The sequence below is a fragment of the Rhinoderma darwinii genome, chromosome 1 (assembly GCF_050947455.1).
Source record: "Rhinoderma darwinii isolate aRhiDar2 chromosome 1, aRhiDar2.hap1, whole genome shotgun sequence".
Lineage (NCBI taxonomy): Eukaryota > Metazoa > Chordata > Amphibia > Anura > Rhinodermatidae > Rhinoderma > Rhinoderma darwinii.
Window position 1 is genome coordinate 610,251,850 of NC_134687.1, and position 13,708 is coordinate 610,265,557.

Sequence of the window (13,708 nt, forward strand, 5' to 3'; positions counted from 1 at the left end):
TGGGAGGGAGGGGGGGCATTATACTGTGTATGGGAGGGAGGGGGGGCATTATACTGTGTGGGGACATCTATGGGGGCATTATACTGTGTGGGGACATCTATGGGGGCATTATACTGTGTGGGGACATCTATGGGGCATTATACGGTGTGTGCGCATCTATGGGAGCATTATACTGTGTGGGGGCATCTATGGGAGCATTATACTGTGTGGGGGCATCTATGGGGGCATTATACTGTGTGGGGACATCTATGGGGGCATTATACTGTGTGGGGACATCTATGGGGGCATTATACTGTGTGGGGACATCTATGGGGGCATTATACTGTGTGGGGACATCTATGGGGGCATTATACTGTGTGGGGACATCTATGGGGGCATTATACTGTGTGGGGACATCTATGGGGGCATTATACTGTGTGGGGACATCTATGGGGGCATTATACTGTGTGGGGACATCTATGGGGGCATTATACTGTGTGGGGACATCTATGGGGGCATTATACTGTGTGGGGACATCTATGGGGGCATTATACTGTGTGGGGACATCTATGGGGCATTATACTGTGTGGGGACATCTATGGGGGCATTATACTGTGTGGGGACATCTATGGGGCATTATACTGTGTGGGGACATCTATGGGGGCATTATACTGTGTGGGGACATCTATGGGGCATTATACTGTGTGGGGACATCTATGGGGGCATTATACTGTGTGGGGACATCTATGGGGCATTATACTGTGTGGGGACATCTATGGGGGCATTATACTGTGTGGGGGCAGCTATGGGGAGTATATATATATATATATTTATTAACAGACCACTGCATTGCTTTTGCTAGCAAACCCGTGTAATGGATTTTCTATACTAGTCTCTATATATATTTATATATAATGTTCTTGTTTTTTTTTTATTTACTGCACGGTAATAACTCAGGGTTTATTCACACCGAATTTGCAATGTAGGTCAGAGGTACAGATATGTCCGCTTTTAACTTTTCATGAATTGCGTTAAGTTATACAATTCGTCATTAGAACATTTCAAGACAATCACGTGCCATCAAGTAAAAATAATGTATACGTTAAACGTATTCCATACAGTTGGAAAAATAATAAAAAAAGTATACAGACATAGACAGGCCCAACACATGTCGTTAGAACGCTTTGCATCCCTAAGGGTAAATTCATACGCTTACTAAGAACGTCCGAAAATACGAAGCTGTTTTCAAGGGAAGACAGCTCCTGATTTTCAGACGTTTTTTTAGCAACTCGCGTATTTCACTCTGTTTTTTGGAGCCGTTTTTCTATAGAGTCAATGCAAAAAAGGCTCCAAAAAAACGGCTCAAGAAGTGATATGCACTTCTTTTTCGCGGGCCTCTTTTTACGTGCCGTTTTTTGAAAATAAGGCTTAAAAAAACGGCCCGTCGGAAGAGAACGCCGTTTTTCCCATTGAAATCAATAGGCAGATATTTGGAGGTGTTCTGCTTCCGATTTTTCGGCCAGAAAAACGGCCGAAAATAAGCCGTGTGAACATACCCTTAGGTGGATGAGGTCCCATGGATACCACGGACATATGGCCCAGGAGCTTTCCCAGTGCACATACATTACAAACGCAGTATGAATAGACCCTATGGTAGCGTTCACGATGTTGTGAGTGAGGATTATTAGGGCCGTTGGTGTGGTCTCTGCCTAAGAGGCATTTAAATGATAGGATCGTAAGACATGTACACCAGCCATGGCGGAGATCCTGCCCCTGCAAAGCAAACATCCTGTATAAAGTAACAAGACGTGTCTGTAGAAAATGAAGCCCTGGGTTAAATAATTCTTCCTCTTTCCATTAGTGTTTATCTGATCAGTGTTATGACATGAACATTATGTAATATCCCCTGCCTCCAGTGACCCCTTATAGGAAAGTGCGGCAGACAACCCCTCCTTATACAGATAATAATCCAAAATAATAAATGGTAAACCAATATATACCAGTCCTGCCAATGCCAAAAGGACACACTTTCAGGATCCGCGTGTCCCCAGCACTCTATGGATAGGTCTAGTGTATGCGTCAGATCTCAAACAATCCACATGACGTTCATTCACACATCTGCGTTGGAGGTTCGGTTAGCGACCAAAAATACCAGAAAAAAAATAGCGCAGAATGCTCTACTATGGTTTCAGGTAAAACGATGGACTCCATGGCGGAAACCGGACAGAACTCATTAAAGTCAATGTGTTCTGTCAGGCTCCGAAGACGCCAGACACTTGCAGTATTTTCGTTGTTCCGGTTCAAGGCTGTGAACGAGGCCTTACATGTAACATCTGGACATGGCGTTTTTTCCACTACACTACACAGGATAGGTCATAAATGTCAGATAGATGCGGGTCCCACCTCTGGGACCCGCACCTATCTCTAGAATGGGGGGCCTAAACCCCGTTCTACCTCTGTGTTCCGGCTTATTACCGACCACGAAGGAGAAAACAGCGCAGTTCGCTGAGCTATGCGGTTTTCGTAAGACCCATAGAACTGAAGGGTAGTTACGGAAATAACGGAGCTCGCATGCTTCGCTGCTTCCGTAACTGCCATTCACTACTATGGGAGTTACAGAAACAGCGTAGCTCAGCGCGTTACGAGGTTTCCGGAACTCCGACCGTGTAATCAGTAAGTGGCCGGGAGGCAGAATGAGAACAAAAAACTAGAAGGGAGTTTAGGGGGCCCCGTTCTAGAGATAGGTGGGGGTCCCAGAGGTGGAACCCGCATCTATCGGACATATCCTGTGGATTTCACTCTCATTGAAAGCCGTGACATCTACAATATAAGATTGACATGAATCAGATTTAAAAAGCAGAATAACAGAATTCTCAATATTTTATGTGACTGAAAAAAAAGAGCAATGTAGTAATGTATATATATATAAAATATAGACTGTGATACAGGACAGAGATAGATATTTACAGAACACACCAAGGCAGTATACCGGTCGGTATATAGAATTCAGTATATTCAGTATATACAGTGTACAGTATAGGAGTCAGTATACAAAGTGCAGTGTAGGAGTCAGTATATACAGTGCTGTATACATGTCAGTAAATAGAAGGCAGCATATACAATGCAGTATATAGAGTATAGAAGGCAGTATAAAATATACATGTCAGTATATAGAGTGCCTTATATAAAGGGAAGTATACAGGTCAGTATATAGAAGGCAGTATATACAGTACACAATATATAGGAGACATATATACAGTGCAGTATACAGATTAGTATATAGAAGGCAGTATACACAGTACACAATATCTAGGAGACAATATATACAGCGTAGTATACAGGAGTCCGTATATAGAATGAACTATACAGAGCTCAGTTTATACAGTGCAGTATACAGTAAGGATTCAGTATATACAGTGCAGTATACAGGAGGCAGTATACAGTAAATAAGGAATCAGTATATACAGTGCAGTATACAGGAGGCAGTATACAGTAAATAAGGAATCAGTATATACAGTGCAGTATGTAGAGTCCAGTATACAGACAGAAGTATTTGAGTCAGTATGTAGAGTGCAGTATATAGGAAGCAGTATATACAGTACACAGGAGTCAGTATGTAGAGTGCAGTATATACAGTGCAGTATATAGGAATCAGTATGTAGAGTGCCGTATATAGGAGTCAGTATGTAGAGTGCAGTATATACAGTGCAGTATATAGGAGTCAGTATATACAGTGCAGTATACAGGAGGCAGTGTATACAGTGCAGTATATAGGAGTCAGTATGTAGAGTGCAGTATATAGGAGTCAGTATATACAGTGCAGTATACAGGAGGCAGTGTATACAGTGCAGTATATAGGAGTCAGTATGTAGAGTGCAGTATATAGGAGTCAGTATATACAGTGCAGTATACAGGAGGCAGTATACAGTAAATAAGGAATCAGTATATACAGTGCAGTATGTAGAGTCCAGTATACAGACGGAAGTATTTAGGAGTCGGTGTATACAGTGCAGTATATAGGAGTCAGTATGTAGAGTGCAGTATATAGAATACAGTGTACAGGTCAGTATACAGAGTGTAGCAAGGAGACAGCTGCAGTGTCCGGCGCTCCCTGTCCCCTCCTCAGTGTAATCACACCCGGGGTGAGCAGGAAGCAGACCCTGCACTCACTGTGTGTCAGCAGCCGGGTCGCAGCTCTCAGGGCAGCCATGTTAGACAGAAGTACGAGCATTCCCTTAGTGTGAGCCGGATGCCCCGTGCCCCCCGCCGCAGTTATACAAGAGGCACACCTCCCTGTGGGCAGTGCCAGCACACATCTATGTCTATAGAGGGCTGGCCCGGGCCTGGAGCCTCCCACTCAGCACACTCTGACTGAGCGACCGGGAGATGACACCGGAACCTGAAGAGGCGGCTATACAAGTCCTATATCATTACCGAGATCTGCCTCATGTGGAAACTATGCCACCAATCAAATCACGGCTTTTTTTTATCAACCCGCGGTAGTACAAAGACCGCTGGAATTTGATTGGTTGCTATGGAAGCAGGTGCACATAGTAACCAATAAGAGCACAGCTTTAATTTTTTTATATACAATAGAGAAATTAAAGCTGGAACTTGATTCTCTAACTGAGCAACTGTTCCCATACTAGCCAATCAGAGCGTAGCTTTCATCTTTATTTTTTCTGTTCTGGAAAAATAAAAGCTGAAATCTGATTGGCTCCTACAGTGCGCAATTGCTACACTAGGTTATCACCATTTCCGTGTTCTTTTTTGACTGTCTAAAGTTTCATCAGGTACACAGTATGCATAAAAAAATTATCCTAAGAAAATAGCGGCAGTATATTCCATCGCAACCAATCAGATTCCAGCTTTCATATTCCCAGCGCGTTTGAAAATGATACTATTGGAATTCGCAATTTTTCTGAAATAAATGTTCCCGGTAAGGCCTCATGCACACGAACGTATTTTTTTCCTCCCGTAAATACTGGCGTAAATACGGGTCCTTTGTCACACGTATTCGACCCGTATTCCACCAGTATTTACGGACCCGTGCCGGTAAATACGGGTCCGGTGTCACCAGTATTCAACCCGTATTTACTGACCCGTTTTCTCTGCACTAATCGGCAGCCTCTTCTCTCTATCAGTGCTGGAAAGAGAGAAGGGGCAGCCCTTTCGGGCAGAGTTTCCGCAGCGATTGAAAGTAAAAGAAGTTCATACGTACCGTTGTCTTGGAGACGCGTCCCTCTTTTGATATCCAGTCCGACCTCCCTGGATGACCCAGCAGTCCATGTGACCGCTTCAGCCTGTGATTGGCTGCAGCGGTCACATGGGATGAAACGTCATCCCGGGAGGCCGGACTGGAGGAAGAAGCAGGTAAGTTAACATTTAACCCCTTAATGACCAGCCTATTTTAGACGTTAATGACCAAGCCATTTTTTACGTTTTTCCATCGTCTCATTCAAAGAACTATAACTTTTTATTTTTGCGTCGACATAGCTGTATAAGGTCTTGTTTTTTTGCGGGACAAGTTGTAATTTTTAATAGCACCATTTTGGGGTACATAGAGTTTATCGATTAACTTTTATCAACTTTTTTTTGGGGGGGAATAGAAAAAAAACAGCAATTTTGCCACACTTTTTTGCGTCCTAAATTTACGCCGTTTACCGTGTGATATAAATAAAACAATAACTTTATTCAGCGGGTTGTTGCGATTGCAACAATACCAAATTTTTATAGTTTTTGCATGTTTTACTACTTTTAGGCCGGATTTACACGAGCGAGTGCGTTTTTGCGCACGCAAAAAACGCAGCGTTTTGCGTTCGCAAAAGGCACTTAACAGCTCCGTGTGTCATCACATAGGATGTGCGGCTGCGTGATTTTCGCGCAGCCAGCATCATTATGACACTCCGTTTGTATGTTTGTAAACAGAAAAGCATGTGGTGCTTTTCTGTTTTCATTCATACTTTTGACGGCTGTTACGCGAATCACGCACGTCCCACGGAAGTGCTTCCGTGTGATGCGCGTGATTTTCACGCACCCATTGACTTCAATGGGTGCGTGATGCACTAAAAACGCAGAAATATAGGACCGGTCGTGAGTTTTATGCAGCGAACTCACGCTGCGCAAAAATCACTGACAGTCTGCACTGCCCCATAGACTAACATAGGTCCGTGCGAGGCGCGTGAAAAACACGCGCGTTGCACGGACGTATTACACGTTCGTGTAAATCCGCCCTTACACCGTGAAAACACTTTTTTTTCAAAATTATTTGTTTTTGTGTCTCCATATTTGAAGAGCCGTAACGTTTTTATTTTTTCGCCGATGCAGTTGTAGGAGGACTTTTTTTTTGCGGGACGACTTGTAGTTTTTATCGGTACCATTTTGGAGTAAATGCGACTTTTTGATCACTTTTTATCCCATTTTTTTTTCAGGCTGGATTCAAAGAAAACAGCAATTTTTGCATGTGTTTTTATTTTATTTTTTATGACGTGCACCGTGCTGGTTAAGTGATGTAATAAGTTTATAGTCGGGGTCGTTACGGACGCGGCGATACCAAATATGTGTGACTTTTTTACTTTATTTTGTTTGTTAACAATAAAGAAATTTGTAAGGGGGAAAAAGTGGGTTTTTTCATTTTTTTTTCACTTTTTTTTTTTTCACTTTTTATTAAACTTTTTTTTTACTTTTTTACTAGTCCCACTAGGGGACTTCACTATGCGATAATCTGATCGCATTTATAATACACTGCAATACTTCTGTATTGCAGTGTATTACTGCCTGTCCGTTTAACCCCTTTAGGACGCAGCCTGTTTTGGCCTTGTGGACACAGATGATTTTTTCAAATCTGACATGTGTCACTTTATGTGGTAATAACTCCGGAACGCTTTTACCTATCCAAGCGATTCTGACATTGTTTTCTCGTGACATATTGTACTTTATAATAGTGGAAAAATTTGGTCGATAAATTCAATATTTATTCGTGAAAAACACCAAAATTTTGAGAAAATTTGCAAAAATATGCATTTTTCTAAATTTAAATGTATCTGCTTGTAAAATCGATAGTAATACAACACAAAATAGTCACTAGTTACCATCCCCCACATGTCTACTTTATGTTTGCATCGTTTTTTGAACATCCTTTTATTTTTCTAGGACGTTACAAGGCTTAGAACTTTAGCTGCAATTTCTCACATTTTCAAGAAAATTTCAAAAGGCGATTTTTACAGGGGCCAGTTCAGTTCTGAAGTTGTTTTGAGGGCCTTATATATTAGAATATCCCGATAAATCATCCCATTTTAAAAACTGCACCCCTAAAAGTATTCAAAACAGTATTCAGAAAGTATTTGAACCCTTTAGGCGTTTCACAGGAAATAAAGCAAAGTAGAGGGGAAATTTACAAATTTCTCATTTTTTTGCCGAAATTCATTTGTAATAAAAAAAATTGTGTAACACAGAAGGTTTTACCAGAGAAATACAACTCAATTTTTATTGCCCAGGTCCTGCAGTTTTTCTGAATATCCCACATGTGGCCCTAGTGCGGTAATGGACCGAAACACCGGCCTCAGAAGCAAAGGAGCACCTAGTGGATTTTGGGGCCTGCTTATTTTTAGATTATATTTTAGGCACCATGTCGAGTTTGAAGAGGACTTGTGGTGCCAAAACAGTGGAAACTCCCCAAAAGTGACCCCATTTTGGAAATTAGACCCCTTAAGGAATTTATCTGGGGGTATAGTTAGCACTTTGACCCCACAGGTATTTTGCTATATTTATTGGAGTTAGGGCAGATTCAAACGAATGTTGCGTTTTTGCGCGCGCAAACAACGCAGCGTTTTGCGCGAGCAAAAACCATTTGACAGCTGCGTGTGTCATCCATGATTTTCACGCGCGTCGCACGGCCCTAGATTAGTCTATGGGGCCGTGCAGACATGTGCGTGATTTTTACTCAGCGTGAGGCCTCATTTACACGAGCGTGTGCGTTTTGCGCAGGTCAAAAAACGCAGCGTTTGGCGTGTGCAAAAGGCACTTGACAGCTCCGTGTCTCATCAGTGTATGATGCGCGGCTGCGTGATTTTCGCGCAGCCGCCATCATAGAGATGAGGCTAGTCGACGCCCGTCACTGTCCAAGGTGCTGAAAGAGCTAACTGATCGGCAGTAACTCTTTCAGCACCCTCGACAGTGAATGCCGAACACAATATACAGCAACCTGTTAAAAAAAAAGAAAAAGTTCGTACTTACCGAGAACTTCCATCCCGGCCGTTGCCTTGGTGACGCGTCCTTGGTGACGCGCCTCTCTTGACATCGGGCCCCACCTCCCTGGATGACGCAGCAGTCCATGTGACCGCTGCAGCCTGTGCTTGGCCTGTGATTGGCTGGAGCTGTCACTTGGACTGAATTGTCATCCCGGGAGGTCAGACTGGAGGAAGAAGCCGGGAGTTAGCGGTAAGTCAGAACTTAGTTTTTTTTTTACAGGTTCATGTATATTGGGATCGGAAGTCACTGTCCATGGTGCTGAAACAGTTTAACTCTTTCAGCACCCTGGACAGTGACTATCTCCTGACGTCGCGTACCGGAAATTTTTTTGCCGGGTTCGGCCAAAACGAGTTCGGCCGAACCCGGTGAAGTTCGGTTCGGTTGTCCGGGTTCGCTCATCTAAAAAGACACTCCGTTTGGATGTTTGGAAACAGAAAAGCACGTGGTGCTTTTCTGTTTACATTCATCCTTTTGACAGCTGGTGCGCTGTTTCAGTCGGTTCGCACGGAAGTGCTTCCGTGCGACCTGCGTGGTTTTCACGCACCCATTGACTTCAATGGGTGCGTGATGCGCGAAATACGCGGAGATATTGAACATGTCGCGTTTTTTGCGCAGCTGACAAACGCTGCGCAAAAAGCACGGACTGTCTGTACTGCCCCATAGACTTGTATTGGTCTGTGCGTGGCGCGTGAAAACCACGCGGCCCGCACGGACCGAATACACATTCGTGTGAATCCCCCCTTAGTCTGTGAAAATGAAAATCTACTTTTTTTCTGAAATAAGATAGAAATTTTTAATATTTACAAAGAATAAAGAAGAAAATGCACCCCAACATTTGTAAAGCATCTTCTCCCGATTACGGAAATACCCCATATGTGTTAATAAACGGCTGTTTGGACCCACGGCAGTGCTCAGAAGGGAGGGAGCGCCATTTGGATTTTGGAGCACAGATTTTGCTGGATTGGTTTTTAGTGCCATGTCGCGATTGCAACGCCCTGGAGGGAACAAAATAGTGGAAACACCCCAAAAGTGACCCCATTTTGGAAAATAGACCCCTCAAGGAATATTTCTAGGTGTATAGTGAGCATTCATACCACACAGGTCTTTTGCAGAATTTAGTATTATTAGGCCGTGAAAATGAATATAAACATTTTTGTCCACTAAAATGTTGAATTTTTTAATTTTTACAAGGGATAAAGGAGAAAAAGTCGCCCGTACGACAATACCGCACATGTGGTAATAATTAATTTTTTTAATAGAAATTAATTAACCTTTGCAGGACTGATCCTTTTTTGCTTTTCCATTTTCGTTTTTCACTCCCCGCATTCCAAACACCATAACTTTTTTATTTTTCTATGAATTGAGCGGTGTGAGGGCTTATTTTTGGCAGGACGAGCTGTACTTTTTATTGGTACCATTTTTTGGTAGATGCAAATTTTTGATCACTTTTTATTACATTTTATTTAGAGCTTTGGTGGCCAAAAACAGTGATTTTGGCGTTTTAAATTCTTTATTTCATACGGCGTTCATAATGCGCTATAAATGACAATTTTACTTTATTCTGCGGGTCGGTACGATTACGGCGATACCAGATGTATATAGTTTTTTTTTATGTTTTGCAGCGTTTGCACAATAAAATCACTTCTTTATAAAATCATTTATTTTCTGTGTCACCATATTCTGAGAGCCGTAACTTTTTTATTTTTCAGTCAAAAAAGCGGTGTAAGGGCTTGTTTTTTGCGGGACGGGTTGTAGTTTTTATTGGTACTATTTTCGGGTACATGCGACTTTTTGTTCACTTTTTATTCTATATTTTGGGAGGGGTGGTGACCAAAAAATAGTGATTCTGGCATTGTTTTTAGTTTATTTTATTTGCGGCCTTCACCGTGCGGTAAAAATAACATTACAGTTTTATAGAGTGGGTCGTTACGAACGCGGTGATACCAAATATGTGTACTATTTTTGAACGGTTTCATTTTTTCCTATAATAAGAGACTTATTATAGGAAAAAAAAATCTTTTATTTTTACACTTTTGTAAAACATTTTTATTAACTTTTTTTTTAATTTTTTCTTTACTTTTTACACTTTCGTTTTTTACCTGCAGCTCTGATCACTGCTAGAATACATTACACTACCTAGGTAGTGTAACGTATTCCAACTGTCAGTGTGACGTCACAGTCACTATGACAGTTAGTCTACGAGGACCAGCCAGAGGCTGATCCTCATAGGCTTCCATACATGGCAGACCCGGGGCCATCACAAGAATCAGTAGCCCCCACAATTGCATGGGGGCTGCTGATGTGCTACAAACCCACTACATGCGGAGATCGCAATCGAGCCCCGCATGTAACGGGTTAATTGCCGAAATCAGCGGCAATAAGCCGCTGATCGGCAACTAGTGGAGTGTCAGCTGTCAGGGACAGCTGACCTCCCAGTTCTCGATGCACACTGTCACCTACACTGTCACAGACACAGTCACAGACACTGTCATCGACAGTGTGCATCGCGAACGGCAGTGACGTTCTGTCACTCTGACAGGAAGTCTATCAGGAGGCTGATCCTGATAGGCTTCCGTACATGGCAGACACGGAGGCCATTACTTGGCCTCCGATCGCCATACTAGCCATCTGCAAACCTCCCGATTTCATCGTGAGGTCTGCCGATGAGCTAGAAACCCCAGAATGCGGTGATTGCAATCGATCACCGCAATCAAGGGGTTAATTGCCGAAATCAGCGGAAATAAGCCGCTGATCGGCATACAGCGGAGTGTCAGCTGTCAGGGACAGCTGGCCTCCCGGTTCCCGGTGCACACTGTCGCCGACAGTGTGCACCGGGAACCACGCAGTAACTGTACGTCCCTGTGCCTTAAGACACTGGCCACATGGACGTACAGTTGCGTCCTGGTGCGCCTAGGGGTTAAAATGGACAGGCATCTGCTAGGTCATGCCAGAGGCATGATCTAGCAGGCATTCACGACAGGCAGACCTGGGGGCCTTTATTAGGCCCCCGGCTGCCATCGGAGACACAGACACTCGGCGATCTTATCGCCGGGTGTCAGTGGGATGAGAGGGAGCTCCTTCCCTCTCTCCAAAACCACTCAGATGCGGTGCTCGCTATTGTGCACCGCATCTGAGGGGTTAAACGGGTGAGATCGATACTAATATCGATCTCACCCGGTCGTGCAGGGACGCCCCTAGCCCTCAGCTACCTCTGGCAGCTGAGAGCAGAGAGATTTGACAGCTCCCTGCTCTGTTTATTTATTCCGATGCAGCGACATAAAAAGTCTATTACATCGGAATATGGCCCGTTAGTGACCGAAGTAGAAACACTATGGGCCAGTCACTAACGGGTTAATACTATTAACTCCAGCGGTAGTCACTGTCCCGTGTGCTAAAAGAGTTACTTCCGATCAGTTAACTCTTTCAGCCCCCTGGACAGTGACTATCCCCTGACGTCGCCTAGCAACGCTCCCGTAATTACGGGTGCACACACGTAGCCACCCGTAATTACGGGAGCCCCATAGACTTCTATGGACCTGCCCGTGCCGTAATTATGGCCTGAAATAAGACATGTTCTATATTTTTCAACGGCACGGGCACCTTCCTGTAAGCATACGGCAAGGTACCCGTGGCCAATATAAGTCTATGGGCCCGTAATTATGGCCCGTAATTATGGCTCGTAATTATGGCTCGTAATTACGGGCGTTTTTATGTTCGTGTGCATGAGGCCTAATAAATGTGGGCTCTTTTTTTTAGAGAGTTTTCTAAACCCTAGAGGTAGATGCAAAACCAGACTTCCACTAGGTTTAAAAGCGAGCGATTATCATACGTGCACGCTAAATTTCAGTGAGATATGGCGCAATATTGCATGCAATTGTAGTTTATGGTATCACATGACATTGTATGCTTCTGCGGTTTTGTGAACGCAAAAAATCCATCAATGTTGGATTTTTTTGTGATTATGAGAGAAATCATATTGAAGTCGCTCCCCTCAGTGCTGACAAACACGGCTCACATGTCACTTGCAAGTTTGCACTATAATCTCCTATAATATCACAACGCATTGCCATGCAACGCAGGTAGCCATGGAGTGCCAGCCTAAAAGTGATGGTACCCATTAACCCCTAGTATATTTGGCGCATGGCGATCACACCACTTTTTTAGACGCTTCATCCAACTGCAGCAGAGCTATTGTATTTAATGGCCTGTGACGAGGTCACATGGTTACTGTAAAAAGCTCTTCTCAGCACAATGTACGGGAAGGGGGGGGGGGGGTCATATACGAGCTGGGTCGCAGCCACATGTCAACATTGCTAGTGAGGGGTCATGTAAGAAATACTAAAGGGGGTATCTTTTTTTTTAAACATTTTTATTGAACATATTCAAAGTACACATTAGCATAGCGAACGATAAGGTCGTACATTAATCGTACAAAATAGGAATGTAAAATGTGCATCGAGAGATAACATTTGCGAGATAAGGCTTTACATCGAGACACATCAAAAAGTATACAGGGATAGGTCAAAATACACATTCCTATGCACACAGAAATGTGTACACAAAAATAATAAGATAGTGCTGAAATATAACATAGAAATAAAAACAAACAAGAAATATAACCAACAGAACAGAAGCTCACCATTGTAGATGATACAAGATAAAGAATAAGGGTATGTTCACACGCAGTGTTTTCAGATGTAATTCGGGCATTTTACGCCTCGAATTACGCCTGAAAAAACGGCTCCATTAGGGTATGTGCACACACACTAATTACGTCCGGAATTGACGGACGTATTTCGGCCGCAAGTCCCGGACCGAACACAGTGCAAGGAGCCGGGCTCCTAGCATCATACTTATGTACGATGCTAGGAGTCCCTGCCTCTCTGCAGGACAACTGTCCCGTAGTGTAATCATGTTTTCAGTACGGGACAGTAGTTCCACGGAGAGACAGGGACTCCTAGCGTCGTACATAAGTATGATGCTAGGAGCCCGGCTCCCTGCACTGAGTTCGGTCCACTACTTGCGGCCGAAATACGTCCGTCAATTACGGACGTAATTAGTGTGTGTGCACATACCCTCACGCCTACAAACATCTGCCCATTGCTTTCAATGGGTTTTACGGTGTTCTGTTTCCACGAGGTGTAATTTTACACGTCACTGTCAAAATACGGTGCGTAAAAAGACGCCCGCGTCAAAGAAGTTCATGTCACTTCTTGGGACGGTTTTTGGAGCCGTTTTTCATTGACTTCATTGAAAAACAGCTCCAATAACGTCCGTAAAATACGCCGCGAAAAACGTGAGTACTTGCAAAAACGTCTGAAAATCAGGAGCTGCTTTCGCCTGAAAACAGCTTCGTATAATACAATCAGAGACGGTCAAGTATGAAGAGCATCCATATAATACTTAGAAGACATAATTGTTCTATCATGAAAGCGAAAATCTGCAACACCTACATTGAGTAAGGCCAATTCTGGACTGC

At 43.4% G+C, this 13,708-nt stretch overlaps 1 protein-coding gene across 4 annotated transcripts in view; it reads right to left on the reverse strand.

Moving 5' to 3' along the window:
- The window catches only part of FECH (ferrochelatase), a 36,997-nt gene extending 31,748 nt beyond the window's left edge, over window positions 1-5,249 (reverse strand). Inside the window, exon 1 of one of the 4 annotated variants that reach the window (XM_075841297.1) lies at window positions 5,201-5,249. Coding sequence is in view for 1 of the 4 variants with exons in the window: in XM_075841276.1 (XP_075697391.1) it covers window positions 4,150-4,210 (61 nt within the window). In the remaining 3 variants the exon portion in view is untranslated. The other 3 variants (XM_075841291.1, XM_075841284.1, XM_075841276.1) reach the window with 3 other exon arrangements.
- Between the last annotated feature and the right edge of the window lie 8,459 nt (window positions 5,250-13,708).